Source organism: Phacochoerus africanus, chromosome X (assembly GCF_016906955.1).
Source record: "Phacochoerus africanus isolate WHEZ1 chromosome X, ROS_Pafr_v1, whole genome shotgun sequence".
Lineage (NCBI taxonomy): Eukaryota > Metazoa > Chordata > Mammalia > Artiodactyla > Suidae > Phacochoerus > Phacochoerus africanus.
This window is the reverse complement of record NC_062560.1, coordinates 100,708,029-100,723,742: the sequence shown is the minus strand read 5'-3', so window position 1 is coordinate 100,723,742 and position 15,714 is coordinate 100,708,029. Positions and strand designations below refer to the sequence as shown.

Sequence of the window (15,714 nt, the reverse complement as noted above, 5' to 3'; positions counted from 1 at the left end):
ACCGTTCCCCCCAAAATGCAATTAGCTCACTGATAGAAGAACAGCATTATCAGAGTTCCCATCATGGCTCAGTGGTTAACGAATCCGGCTAGGAACCATGAGGTTGCAGGTTTGATCCCTGGCCTCCCTCAGTGGGTTAAGGATCCAGCATTGCCGTGAGCTGGGGTGTAGGTCGCAGACACGGCTCGGATCCTGCGTTGCTGTGGCTGTGGTGTAGGCCGGCAGCTGTAGCTCCAATTCAACCCCTAGCCTGGGAACCTCCATGTGCCACAGGTGTGGCTCTAGAAAAGAAAAAAGACAAAAAAAAAAAAAAAAAAGAACAGCATTGTCTTGCTACATAGGAAAATTTTAACACTCATCAAGGGTGAATAGCGATTTAACTTCTAGCTCCACTATACAAAGAAGAAGAGGAAACTAATGGAAACTGCATCTGAACAGATTTCGATGTAGGGCAAGACTGTAACAGCCTAGAAATTTCAAAGTTCAAGGCAAAATTCGTCATGAAGAAAAGCATAGAACTATAGTAAAACCTATCTCTGCTATCAAATAGTTGGCCAAGATAATCTCCAGAAGTCTTTAAAACTCTTTTTTAGTGATAAGAGGTGTGACTAGACTACATTCTTCCATCAGATAATTACTTTGCTGATGCCCGGTCAGTATAGTAGATCCTCTCAGTATAAAGAGGGAGGTAATGATATACATTCAGTAGGATTTTATTTGTCAATTAGGTGAAAGTCATGCTAAAGGCAAATGGAAATGAACACTAAAGAAGAGATCCGGGGACTGGAAGTAGTTGAAAACAGTATTGGAACAAATAGTTTTACCTTGTCATTAATTGTGAAAATAGCCCTTATTTGGGGGAAAGATTTTGCAGGATCTTGCTCCCTGGTGGAAAGGTTTAGAAGAAACAGAGTTGGTGAGGGTCCAAGCCTGAGGCAGTGAACACAACTAACAAGAGAGGGAGTTCCCTCGTCACTTGGCAGGTTAAGGATCCAGTGTTGTCACTGCGGTAGCTCGGACTGCTGCTGTGGCGCAGGTTCAGTCCTTGATCTGGGAACATCCACATGCCGTGGATGGGGCAAAACAAAAAAACAAACAAAAACACTAACAAGAAAGAAAAAAGAAAATAGTAAAAGCCTTTGACATAAGATCAAAAATTCAACACTAAAGTAAGTAGAAAAGGAAATCAGTAAAGGGCTATGAGAAATGGTATAATATAGGTGTCGTTAGAGGAGAAATAAGTACTTCATGTAGTGAATTTGATGAAATAAAATTATTAAAAAGAGTTAAGAAATTAATCTCTTTAGTATTGCCTGTTCTCACATTATTACTATTTTTTAAATAAGAAATCATGTTCCAAGGATGAGTCATCAATTCGGATTGCATTTGGTTGCAAGTAGCTAAATTTTATTCTAGTGTCTTTTGGTCAAAGAGCCCCACTCTGTAGATTCGTGCCTCCATTTCATTGCCTACATTGATGTCACATGGTCAATTCCAGCTTAAAGCTTCAAGTGGCTCAGTGGAAATGAATCCAACTAGGAACCATGAGGTTGTGGGTTCCATCCCTGGCCTCCCTCATTGGATTAAGGATCTGGCGTTGCCATGAGCTGTGGTGTAGGTCGCAGACGTGGCTCGGATCCCGCGTTGCTGTGGCTCTGGCGTAGGCCGTTGGCTACAGGTCCGATTAGACCCCTAGCCTGGGAACCTCCATATGCCGCAGGAGTGGCCCAAGAAATGGCAAAAAGACAATAAATAAATAAATAAATAAATAAATAAATAAATAAATAAATAAATAAATAAAAGAAAAAGAAAAAGGCAATGTTAGTGGAGACAAGAAACTGGGTTAGCAAGTAGCAGTGTCTGCAATAAAGAGCATGCACTTTTCAGGTCAATCTAGATGTTGTGCTTTTGACCAGAGTCCTTCTAATGTCCCTACATCTTTTCTGCCTTTTAAAAAAGATCACATTTTCTATCTGTCTGAACGATCATTGTCCTATTCTTGAGGTTATAACAGATTGCTATTCAAATAAATTGAGGTTGCTTCTCGAATATTTTATATTAAAGATGATATATTTTATTACTGAGAGGAAGTACCCCTAGTAAAAACCTTAACTTCAGATAATGCTGCCAGGCATCTGCAGATAAGAGCAGTACTGGCTGCAACAGTACTGGGCATATATACACTATTGGCTTTCATGTATAAATACAGAAAAATTATTGTCAATGTTCATTTTGTAGTCTGAATATGAAATAAAGCAATAGACATCAAAACATACACCAGGTAGTATGCATACTTTCATTCTCAACTTTAAATTTTGCTTCATATCTACCAACCTTTGTTTCCTATATGATGTATCACACAGAGTTGAAGTATTTCTTATGTGGTGTATCATATAGAATCAAAGTGTTCCTCTTCCTTGTGGGTTTTTTCATCCTTTCTTCCCACATATCCAGAGCAAAGAAATGAGGGAAATATCAAATTATAAAGATGGAGTTCCCGTCGTGGCGCAGTGGTTAACCAATCTGACTAGGAGCCATGAGGTTGCAGGTTCGATCCCTGCCCTTGCTCAGTGGGTTAACGATCCGGCGTTGCCGTGAGCTGTGGTGTAGGTCGCAGACGCGGCTCGGATCTGGTGTGGCTGTGGTTCTGGCGTAGGCCGGTGGCTACAGCTCCAATTAGACCCCTAGCCTGGGAACCTCCATATGCCGCGGGAGAGGCCCAAGAAATGGCGAAAAGACAAAAAAAAGTCAAATTATAAAGATGTAACAAGATACTAGAAGAAAAGAAATCCTAGTGATTTCTGCAGTGACAGAAAAGTGTTAGATTATTACATTATCTAGTCTCATGTACATAATCAGTGTATTAATGGTTCATATTTATTAATGTAATCTCAATAATTAATATGTGACCCCCCCAAGAAATATCTCATACCTATAATGGAAGTGTTTCTGTTATTTGGATATTACTATTGTGCCACCTAAAAGGAAAAATAATTAATTGTGAAAATTGAAATTATAAATCATTTTTAAAATTCATTCTTTCCTTTTATTTTTTAAATAACAGCTACTGTAGAATGTTACAATCCAAGAACAAATGAATGGACCTATGTTGCCAAAATGAGTGAGCCCCACTACGGCCATGCTGGAACTGTGTATGGAGGCGTAATGTATATTTCAGGTAAATAACTGCTAATGCACTTAACATACTACATAGACTTTTAACTATGTTGCCGTCTTTCTATATAGTGTTAATAATCCAGGAAATGGATAATCAAAATATAATTTGTCTTGATTTTAGAATATATTTTGTGTGTACATTTGCTTATGAATGCCTTTGGTATTTCATAAGTTTATAAGACTAGCAGCAAACCAGTCCTACTGTAAATATGTTATTCATTTATTTATTTTTTTCTTTTTAGGGCCATACCTGCGGCATGCGGAGGTTCCCAGGTTAGGGGTTGAATTGGAGCTATACCTGCTGGCCTACTCCACAGCCACAGCAACGCAGGATCCGAGCTGTGTTTGCGACCTACACCACAGCTCATGGCAATGCCAGATCCTTAACCCACTGAGCAAGGCCAGGGATCAAACCTATGTCCTCATGGATCCTAGTCAGATTCGTTTCTGCTGAGCCACAATGGGAACTCCTGTAAAGTAAATACGTCACTTAGAATTAATTGGAAAGCTTTCAGCTTCTCTAATTTGCCTTTCAGTCCCCATACTCTCTACTCTGATAAGCTCTAAGAACCACCATTCATATTCTCTATAAGAGCACTTAATTTATTTTTATTTAGAATTTAGTTAAAGTCTGTCAGGAAATATATCATTACGTAACATATAAGCTCTAATGTGCATAAAACTTGCTTCCAATATACATGTGATGCATAATAATGTTCATTCTTTCCTTTAGTGCAACCGAAAGGATGTTTCTCTTTTCTCCAGCATGATATTAGGGTTCTGCTCTGATGTCATTGCTTAAATAATTCTGTGCTAATGACTTGTATTTTGGCCACATGCACATATATTTTTCTAATAAAAAATTCTGAAGCAGCTACAGTTGGCTCAGTGTCCCAGTAGCAACTTTCATTCTCAAACTGTATTCAAATCATCCTTCTTGAGAATTTGGAAAGGAGTCTTATTTTAATGTACTGTTCACTGGCGGTGTTGAAATTTGATTCTTTTAGTCAGGTTCTTTCCATTTGGTCCTGACACAGTCTACTTCTGACAGTTTCCCCCCCTTTTGAAGGCTGACCAGTGCCAGGCCAGCAGTTACATTATTAGAGAACAAAGGCCTTAAGGTGATGTTTGTGTCTGAGCCTCTGAACGCTGCCTTATGAAACCTATAATCAAAAAGGATCAGGGAAAGGCCTGTAGTGTCTTATTGGCAGGTTTCTGGTGTTAAATTTATGAGCAGCTATGGGACGTCTTATACTGAAAGAGCCATCTAGGAAATCATACTCTCCACTAATCAATGATTTATACCATCTACCTATTTTATGTGTGTAGCTGCCATGCCATGATGAGAGCCCCAAGTCCTCTGAGGGAAAAAATGATATTTGAATTGTTCTAGTGATGCTTTGGCATAACTAGCATATGTTGCACAAATGACCTTCTCAGTCAAGAGTGGAGTAGGGTCCACAGCTGATTTTCATACCAAAGCGCACTGTTTTGCTTGCTGGAATATCAGTGACGTACAGAAAAAATATAAAAAAGCAGAATAAAAACCCAGTGATTGCCATCTGGCCACCACACAGTAGGGGTTTGGGTGAGATGGCTGAAAATTAGTTTCTTTTTCTCCCTGATCTGCAGAACATATAATCGGATACTGTCATTGTAGAGACCGATTTAGATGTGATCTAAGGATAGATGATAATATGACCTCAAGAGGTCAACAACAAATTGCTGTATGTAAAAAACTCCATATGTATTCAGCATTCTAATTGTTTAGCTTTTTACTTATTTATTTATTTATTTATTTATTTTTGACTTTTTAGGGCTGCACCCATAGCATATGGAAGTTCCCAGGCTAAGGGTCTAATCGGAGCTGTAGGCCCTGACTTAGACCTACACCACAGGTCACGGCAATGCCAGATCCTTCACCCACTGATCGAGGCCAGGGATTGAACCTGCATCCTCATGGATGCTAGTCAGATTCATTTCCACTGAGCCACGGCAGGAACTCCTATTTAGCTTTTTCAGGGTCCATACTGATAGGGGAGGACCTTACCCACCCTCACCACACCCACCCAACTTCTATGCAAAGAAACAGTTCTGAATATGCTCATAAGCTTGGGCTCTTGCACAATTTCAAGTTTTCCAAAGCATCGTGCTTTATAAGTCAATTCATAGTCACAGTCCTAAATGAGATAACCAGAGCAGACATTCTTATTTGCCAAGTGAGGAAACAGGCACCTAGGATTTAAAGTGCCCTAGCCCTGTGCCCAGCACCCAGAGGGTACCCGGTAAAGAGCAGCAGGAGTGAATAAGGCTTTGTGGTTGGGATTTACTGTAAACCCAGGTCTAAAAGTACCCCAAATATTTTTTTATTGTGCAAAGCCTCTTAAATTCCATGGGTCTCTGAGAAAGCCATTGCAATAATAAAAGCTACAATTTTAGTTCTTTAAGAAGGTGAAAACGTTATTTTCTTTCTTTCTTTCTTTTTTTTTTTTTTTTTGGTCTTTTTGTCTTTTAGGGCCACACCCACAGCACATGGAGGTTCCCAGGCTAGGGGTCGAATCGAAGCTGTAGCCGCCGGCCTACACCACAGCCACAGCCACTCGGGATCTGAGCCGAGTCTGCGACCTACACCACAGCTCACGGCAACGCCGGATCCTTAACCCCTGGAGCAAGGCCAGGGGTCAAACCCGCAACCTCATGGATGCTAGTCGGGTTCCATAACTGCTGAGCCACGACGGGAACGCCTATTTTCTTTCTTTTTAATCCCAAGAAAGTATAGCTGGCAAACATTTATGAACACCATTGATGAGCTATAAAATGTCATAATAACATGGATAGAAGTTCATTATCTATGCCAGAGATCCTTCTATTTACTTTCGAATTTTGATGATAATCTTTGATCACCTCGTGCCTGTAATTTTCACTCCTTAGGAGGAATCACTCACGACACTTTCCAAAAAGAGCTCATGTGCTTTGATCCTGATACTGACAAATGGATCCAGAAGGCGCCGATGACCACCGTCAGAGGTCTGCATTGCATGTGTACAGTGGGAGAAAGGCTCTATGTCATCGGCGGCAATCACTTCAGAGGAACAAGTGATTATGACGACGTCCTAAGCTGTGAATACTACTCACCTATCCTTGACCAGTGGACCCCGATTGCTGCCATGTTAAGAGGGCAGAGTGATGTTGGGGTTGCTGTCTTTGAAAATAAAATCTACGTGGTCGGTGGGTATTCGTGGAATAATCGCTGTATGGTAGAGATAGTGCAGAAATATGATCCAGATAAAGATGAATGGCATAAGGTTTTCGATCTCCCAGAGTCCCTGGGTGGCATCCGAGCTTGCACACTCACCGTGTTCCCACCTGAAGAAACCACGCCATCACCTTCTAGAGAGTCCCCTCTTTCTGCACCTTAAGCTCATCCCTACACCTAAGATGCTGTAGTTCTATCTTTGCAATGTGTCATGAATTCTCTTTTTTTGCCCTCTCCCCACGTAGTGTATGTTAGGATTAGCCTCCAGTAATTGATACCAATATCGGAAAAAAAAAAAAAAAAAAAAAAAAGACGACATTGATGTTATTTGTGCTGTTTGTTTGGCTTAGAGTGTTTCTAAAGTGGTAACAAAACCATTCTGGAAAACGTATCCCATAGAAGCTGATGTTTAACATACAAGAAAAAAACACACACACACAAAAAACCAAGGTATTGTCTATGTTTCTTCAGTACTTTTTTGATGCTGTGTACTGAGTGTAAGGTATTTGTCATCTTACATTAGACAGCGCAGTAAACCAAGTTGAAGGTGGATTATCGTAAATGTCCAACTGTGCTAACTAGGCTTCAAAGTAAAAAGTTTTCCTTTCATCTTTGACTGTGAGATGTGAAAGGGAGGCAGCCTGTTCCAACAGGAAACAATAGACAAAAGGTTGCCAACTCGCATGAGCTACCTCCCTCTTTTCATAAAGTATTTTTGACATATCTGTCAGCCCACCTGTCTGTGGGGGTGCATCGAGAATATATAAAGTTTCTTCGACACACAGGAGAAATAATCACCAATATGAATTCACCAATACGAATTTAAAAAAAACAAAAACAGCATAACCCCTCTACTTATAAACAAGGCTTGGGGGTTTTTTAAGTGTGTGTAAATATATACAGACACACGTATCAAATACAAAATTTTAAAAATTGAGGAGCGCGTCAAATGCGGAAAAAAAAAAAAACCTCTTAAATTTCTTTCAAAAAGTAGTTTCTGTTAAAAGGGGAATTCAGTATGCACATACCAAATGCAGATATGGAGACTCATACTGAATTCGGGTGGATAAGGGCTAGGAATTTTGAACAACTAAATTTGTCATTTGACCAAATTTTTCCTCCCCAAACTGTAATCTACACATTCTCCTTTGCTGTTGAAATAACTTCTTACATATTATATGTATTCTGTATACTCAGTCCCTAAGATTATTTAGCACAAAGTATAGCAGCTACGCCTGGTGAGCTGCTTTTGCTCAGTGAATTCAACTTCCATGTTTTATCTTTTTTTGTTCAATAAAAAACATTTAATGTCGTTCTGGTGTGAGGTGTCCTATTATTGTCTGATTTGACTTACTTTCATTAAATATCTTTTTTTTTTTTTTTTTTTAATGTGGCAAGATCAGGACTCAAGAGCACCGAACAACTTGAATGAATGAATGACTTTTCATTCAAGGAGGAAACGAATTTGGCCAGGTCTAACTTCATTGCTGAAAACGAGGTGTTGGTTGTCTTTGAGGCGTTAGTTGTTGGAAGATGTTAACTGGTCCCTCTCCATCCCCAGAGTAATATGTCTAAACCACAGGAGCAGTGACATTTCTGAGGTCAGTTTTCCTGGTCTTCCAGAAGATCCATCTTACCTAATGAAAAGGGTTTGTGTAAAACGACCTAAGAGATTTGTTCTTGACTGAGAATTATAAAGGAAAAATGTCTTTGTGGGAGATTTTTTGGTAATTATGTTAGGGTCATATGTATGACCTTTCCTAATTTATCTGCCAATGACCACATTAAACCTGAACCCCAAATCTCGAGCTATTCCAAAACAATTGGAGTATCGCCAAATTTCTCAACGAGTGGATAATTGGCAGTGCAGATGTCACAGCCTCTTCTTGAGTTAATCATAGTGAAGGAAACAGTTTCCCCATAAGTGGTACTTTTGTTTTTTTGGTTTTGGGGGGTTTTTTTAGGGCTGTAACTGCAGCACATGAAGTTCCCAGGCTAAAGGTCAAATTGGAGCTGCAGCTGCCAGCCTATGCCACAGTCACAGCAACGCCAGATCTGAGCCAAATCTGCGGCCTACACCGCAGCTCACAGCAACGCCGTATCCTTGACCCACTGAGCAAGGCCAGGGATCGAACCCACATCTTCATGGATACTTGTCAGGTTCATTACCCCTGAGCCACAACGGGAACTCCAGTACTTTTTTTTTTTTTTTGGTCTTTTGTTTTTTTTAGGGCCTCCTCCACAGCAAATGCTGGTTCCCAGGCCAGGGGTCGAATTGGAGCTATAGCTGCTGGCCTACACCTCAGCCACAGCAACGCCAGATCCAAGCCGCGTCTGCAACCTACACCACAGCTCGCAGCAACACCGGATCCTTAACCCCCTGAGCGAGGCCAGGGATGGAACCCGAAACCTCATGGTTCCTAGTCAGGTTCGTTTCTGCTGCCTCACGACGGGAACTCCTCCAGTGGTACTTTTGAATGTTGGGAGAAGCCTAGTATGAATTTAATAGACTCTCTTTGGCAAGATTTTTCTTAAGTCAGAGCAACTGCTCAAGTGGTTTCAGTTCTCTGCTTATAGGCAGAGCAGATTGAGCCATTTGCAGAGTTAGTATCTGCCTAAAAATGGGAGCATGTACAGGGCAGACTAATGGTCCTGCCACAGTCCATTGTGGCTGCTCCTGGTCAGGCGGGTCTCTTCTAAGCAGCAAGGGTTCTTTCAAGTTGTGGCCTCTTGTGCCTCTTTGGGTCCTCAGAATCCGCTCCATTCAGACAGCAGAAGAAAAAGGCAGCATCACAGCTGTGAAGGTGGCTGGGGCTGAAAGGAGGCGTGCATCACTGCTGCCCAAGTTCTACTGGCCAGAGGTCAGCCCTGCGTTCACATACAAACCCAAAGAGGACTGGGGAGCATCCCATAGCCGCCTGCCCAGAAACAAGAGGAAATAGTGTTGACCTGTGCACAGTTTGCCCCAGAGAATAACAGAGCACACAGTTCTGTTTAACAGCCTACCTCTTCTGCATCCATGCCACAGGTTATTTATTTACTTATTTATTTATTATTGTATTTTTAGGGCTGCACCCAAGGCTTATTGGAGGTTCCCAGACTAGGGGTCAAATCAGAGCTGTAGCCTCTGGCCTACAGCCCAGCCACAGCAACGCCGGATCCAAGCTGTGTCTGCGACCTACACCACAGCTCACGGCAATGCCGGATCCTTAACCCACTGAGTGAGGCCAGGGATCGAACCTGTGTCTTCATGGATACTAGTCAGATTCGTTTCCACTGAGTCGCAAGGGGAACTCCTCATAGATTATTTAGAATAACAATGTCACGCAAATGTTGTTATTAAACAATTTCTACAGCTGGTAAATTTTTTTTTTTTTTTGGTCTTTTTGCTATTTCTTTGGGCCGCTCCTGCGGCACATGGAGGTTCCCAGGCTAGGGGTCGAATCAGAGCTGTAGCCACCGGCCTACGCCAGAGCCACAGCAACACGGGATCCGAGCCGCGTCTGCAACCTACACCACAGCTCACGGCAACGCAACGCCCCCGGATCGTTAACCCACTGAGCAAGGGCAGGGACCGAACCCGCAACCTCATGATTCCTAGTCGGATTCGTTAACCACTACGCCACCACTGGAACTCCCTTTCTTTCTTTCTTTTTTTTTTTTTGTAAATTATTACATATTTTCCTTCACAGTGAATTAACTCTCTTTATAAAAATATCTGCCAGTCATTCATTGGTTTTACAAGTATTTGCTTTTCTTAGGTTCTTAATCTACCTGAAAAAGGAGTTACTGCATACATTAAACCTCAAAAGGGAGTTCCCGTCGTGGCGCAGTGGTTAACGAACCCGACTAGGAACCATGAGGTTGCGGGTTCGATCCCTGCCCTTGCTCAGTGGGTTAACGATCCGGTGTTGCCGTGAGCTGTGGTGTAGGTTGCAGACGCGGCTCGGATCCCGCGTTGCTGTGGCTCTGGTGTAGGACGGCGGCTACAGCTCCGATTCAACCCCTAGCCTGGGAACCTCCATATGCCGCGGGATCGGCCCAAAGAAATAGCAAAAAGACAAAAAAAAAAAACCTCAAAAGTTTCTTAATTTCCCTTCCTGGTCAAGGTTGGGTACAGTCAGAAAGATGAAAGAAAAAAGCTACCTTGCCTGTTTCTAGAATTTTTAAAAATTCATCCATAATCAGGTTTTTCCCCGAAAAGTGAAATGATGACCTAAAACCATTGCCTAATATTGCTTTAGGGACTTAACAATATATAAGTATGTATTGTTTCTTTGGAAATTGCTAAAATAATTCCCTTTCATTAGGCCCTGGGAGAGTGCCCCCGCAGGGCAGTTAAGTAGTGTTTTATTTAATTAGTTCATCCATGTGATGTTTTTCTTTTCCATTTCAAGGGACTTTGTGTCTTTCCCCCCAAGAACAGTAAGCAGGCTTTCTTGTGTGGAATGTTGGCTCTGCCTCTAGTTTTATTCTTGGTTCTTGCGTGGTTTTTTTTTGTTTGTTTGTTTGTTTGTTTGTGTTTTTTTTTGCTTTTCAGGGCCGCACCACAGCATATGGAGGTTCCCAGGCTAGGGGTCAGATAGGAGCTACAGCTGCCGGCCTACACCACAGCCACAGCAACGTGGCATCCAAGCCACATCTGCAACCTACACCATAGCTCACGGCAACTCAGTATCCCCAACCCACTGAGCGAGGCCAGGGATTGAACCAGCATCCTCATGGATACTGGTCGGATTGGTTTCCACTGCGCCACAGTGGGAACTCAGGCTCTTGTGTCTTTCATTTTCAAGGCTCAGGTTTATTCCTTTCCACATCAGGGAGCTCTTAGGGTATATGAGAAGGAAAGCAAATGTGAAATAAGTTCACAAGAATTAAAGGAATTTTATTTTAAATTGGTCAAATGGTGTAGTATTTTAAAGCTCTTGGAGAGTTCCCACTGTGGCGCAGTGGGTTCAGAATCCAACTGCAGCAGTTCAGGTCCCCATGGAGGTGCAGGTTTGATCCCTGGCCCAGCACAAGGGGCTAAGTATCTGGCATGCCAAAACTGCAGCTCTCATTCCGTCCCTGGGCTTAGAACTTCCATATTCTGTGAGTGTGGCCATTTAAAAAAAAAAAAACTCTTGGTAATTATAAAAAGGTAGAATATACAAAAATCAGTATATACAAGAAAGAAGAAAAGTCATTCATCTCCCCCTGTTTTCAGTAACTATTTTTAAATGTGAGTATAGTGTTTTTACACATTACCATTTAAAATCAGTAGAAATAATTTTGTATACGTGATAGCACTATATCATTTCCTGATATAAAATACATCTGGTACATCAATGCATTAATTTCTGATACAAAATAAGTCAATGCAGTACTTGGAATGAGACTACTAACCCCTGTATTGTTTAAAGTGAAGTTTAACTACTCAGCAATGTATTGTCGGCTTTTGTCAGTTTAAAGATATTAGCACTCTCTTGTGGTGGAATGGGTTAGGGATCTGGCATTGTCACTGCAGCAGCTTGGGTCACTGCTGTGGCACTGATTCAGTCCCCAACCTGGGAACTTCCACATGCCATGGGTGCAGCCCCCCAAAAAAACATTAAAATAAAATAATGAGGGTGTTCCCATTGCGGCTCAGCAGAAACTAACCCAACTAGCATCCATGAGGATGTAGGTTTGATCCCTGTCCTCTCTCAGTAGGTTAAGGATCCCGTGTTGCCGTGAGCTGTGGTGTAGGTCACAGATGCAGCTCGGATCCCGCGTTGCTGTGGCTGTGGCGTAGGCCGGCAGCTGCAGCTCCGATTTGACCCCTAGTCTGGGAACTTCCATAGGCCGCACATGGGGCCCTAAAAATAATAATATCAATGAAAACAAAAATATTAAAATATTAAGGTTGTCAAATCAGATGTTTGCAGAATTAACAGTGATACTAGACATTTAAAATATTTATTTCATCAGAGAATCTAAGTAATTTGTGTAATTCAGATCTCAGAGTGGATAACTCGTCCTGTACTTAAATTTTTTTCTAGGGCTGCACCCGCAATGTATGGACGTTCCCAGGCTAGGGGTCGAATCAGCGCTGTAACTGCTAGCCTACGCCACAGCCACAGCAACACCAGATCCGAGCCACATCTTCGACCTACACCACAGCTCACGGCAACACCAGATACTCAACCCACTGAGCAAGGCCAGGGGTCAAACCCGTGTCCTCATGGATGCTAGTCAGATTCATTACCACCGAACCACAATGGGAACTCCCTAAATTTAGCGTTCCTTCCTGTCTCCACTAATCAGGTATTACCAAATAATTGTCAAATGCTTACTCACCTTGCATGTTACTTGCTAATGTGACTAAGACAAATGATGACTGAACTTTAAAGAATGAGAATAAAAGCCACACCTCTGACAAAAACAAACTAGAAAACATTACAACAGTGGTTGGCAAACTTTTTTTTGTAAAAGAAAAATCTGTAAATATTTTCATCTCTTTGGGCCATCGGTCTCTATGGCAACTCCTCATCTCTGGTATTGTGCAAAAAATGTCAAGAATATGTAAACAAATGAGCGTGGATATATTCCAATAGAACTTCAGTTATGGACACTGAAATCTGAGCATCATATAATTCTCATGTATTACAAAATATTGCTCTTCTTATGACGTTTCCGCCCTTTGAAAATGTAAAGAACATCCTTAGCTCATGGGCCATAGAAAAACAGGCCACAGACCAGACTTTGTCAATAAGCTGTAGTTTGCTGACTCCTGCGTTACAAGAACATGTTTCATTATCATTCACTTAATCTTTCAACAAACACTGAATCTATTTTGTGTCAGTCAATGGAAAGTCCTAGAGTCTACAAAGATGAATAAAACTTAATCCCTGCCTTCAAGTCGCTCAGTCTAGTTGGGTAGAGAGATACTGACAATGTAGTGTGCTGGAGGCTAGGATGGGTGCATAAAGAAACAGCATCTCAGAGTTCCCATCGTGGCTCAGTGGAAACGAATCTGCCTAGCAACCATGAGGACACAGGTTCAATCCCTGGCCTTGCTCAGTGGGTTAAGGATCCAACATTGCCTCAAGCTGTGGTGTAGGTCGCAGACGCAGCTTAGATCCGGCGTTGCTGTGGCTGTGGTGTAGCCCGGGGGCTACAGCTCCGATTCAACCCCTAGCCTGGGAACCTCCATATGCCGTGGGTTCGGCCCTAAAGTACAAAAAAAAAAAACCCACACGCAACATCTGAGCAAGTCACAAAGACATGTTTATAAGTGAGTAGGTGGGAGGCAACAAAGAAAAGGTGCCTGCATTAATCAAATAAAACTTTTCTTGTCACAAAGCTATAAGTAAAAGAATACATATAAGGAGGGGACTGCCTTGAAACCCTTGCTTCTGCAACCAGCAGGGTCGAGGATGGGATATTAGACAAGGCTGCTCTAAAAATCTCAGTATATCAGAATTTCCCCTGTGGTGCAATGGGATCAACCATGTTTTGGGAGCGATGGGATGCAGGTTCGATCCCCGGCCTGGCACAGTGGATTAAGGATCTAGTGTTGCTAAAAAAAAAAAAAAAAAGGAGTTCCCGTCGTGGCGCAGTGGTTAACGAATCCGACTAGGAACCATGAGGTTGCGGGTTCGATCGCTGCCCTTGCTCAGTGGGTTAACGATCCGGCGTTGCCGTGAGCTGTGGTGTAGGTTGCAGACGCGGCTCGGATTCTGCGTTGCTGTGGCTCTGGCGTAGGCCGGAGACTACGGCTCCGATTGGACCCCTAGCCTGGGAACCTCCATATGCCGCAGGAGCGGCCCAAGAAATAGCAAAAAGACAAAAAAAAAAGGATCTAGTGTTGCTGCAGCTGCAGCTTAGGTCACTACTGAGGCTCATATCTGATCCCTGGCCTGGGAACCCCATATGTCTCCAAAAAAAAAAAAAACAGTGTATCAATATACTTTTTATCATAAGCAACAGGAATCTCAACTCTAACAATAAGGAAATATGTTTTCTCATAGAGCCGCAAAGCCCACGGAAGGAAAGGAGGCCCCAGGCACCATGTAATTAGCTCAGTGTCATCAAACACCCAGGTTGGTTTGTTTTTTTTCCTCCTATCCACACTCTGTTTGCAATAGCATTTGTACACACTCTATTTTGCCAGTAGCATCCCTCATTCGCATCCAGAGAGAGAAAACCTTTCCTTCAGCCATGGAATTTAAGTTCTCTTTACTTTGATGGAGCCAACTTAGGACATATGATGCCTGTGGACCTGCTGCTAGGGGTACACCATGCGTGGGTTGGCTTAGACTAACTACCTGATATGAAATCGTTGTCTGGGAATTAACTATAATAACCTCCTCACTCTGGAAGCGCAAGAAGGGAGGACGTGGAGAGGATATTTAGCTAATTGGATTCAGTTTGTCCATAATCAACCTGGGCTTTTTCTAGATTTAGGATCTTCAAAGTCTGCGTCACCACTTATTAGTATAGAAAGTCTCTAAGAATGGTGCAGGTAACCTGGTGTCCCTGAGACTCTTACAGGGAATTCATGAGATCAAAAGTATTTTCGTCCTATCACTAAGATCTTGTGTGCCTGTTTCACTCTCATTCTTTCGTTCTCAAGTGCATGGTGGCATCTTCTCAAGGTTGAGGGATACACGGTGATGCCATTGCTCAGCCAGGTAATAGGATGTGAGTTTGTGCATTCTTGTATTTTAAAAACGCTCATTGTTTGTTCCTTTTTTAAGCATTTACTTTATTGAAGTATAGTTGATTTACAATGTTGTGTTAATTTCTACTGTATAACAAATTGATTCAGTCATACATATATATATTCTTTTTCATATTCTTTGCCATTATGGTTTATCACAGGATATTGAATACGGTTTCCTGTGCTCTACAGTAGGAGCGTATTGTTTATCCATTCCATATACGATAGTTTGCATCTGCTAACCCCAAACTCCCAATCCATCCCCCTTCCACCCCTTTCCCACTTGGGAGCCACAGTCTGTTCTCTATGTCTATGAGTCTCTGCTTCATAGATAAGTTTATTTATGTCATATTTTATTTATTTGATTTTGTTGTTGTTGTTGTTTGGGCTGTACCCACGGCATATGGAGGTTCCCAGGCTAGGGATCAAATAGGAGCTACAGCTGCCAGCCTACGCCACAGCAATGCCAGATTCAAGCTACATCTGTGACCTACACCATAGCTCACGGCAATGCCGGATCCCCAACCCATGAGCAGGACCAGAGATCAAACCTACATCTTCTTGGGTACTAGTTCATTAATTTCCGCTGAGCCACAAC

General features: G+C 42.2%; 1 protein-coding gene across 3 annotated transcripts in view; it reads left to right on the top strand.

The window, feature by feature from the left end:
* The window catches only part of KLHL13 (kelch like family member 13), a 204,436-nt gene extending 196,691 nt beyond the window's left edge, over positions 1-7,745 (top strand). For all 3 annotated transcript variants that reach the window (XM_047765100.1, XM_047765097.1, XM_047765098.1), the window contains 2 exons: positions 3,065-3,178; positions 6,109-7,745. In XM_047765100.1, coding sequence (XP_047621056.1) covers positions 3,065-3,178; positions 6,109-6,596 — 602 coding nt within the window. In that variant the 3' untranslated portion in view covers positions 6,597-7,745. The remainder of the gene's footprint in view (positions 1-3,064; positions 3,179-6,108) is intronic.
* Positions 7,746-15,714: the final 7,969 nt, after the last annotated feature.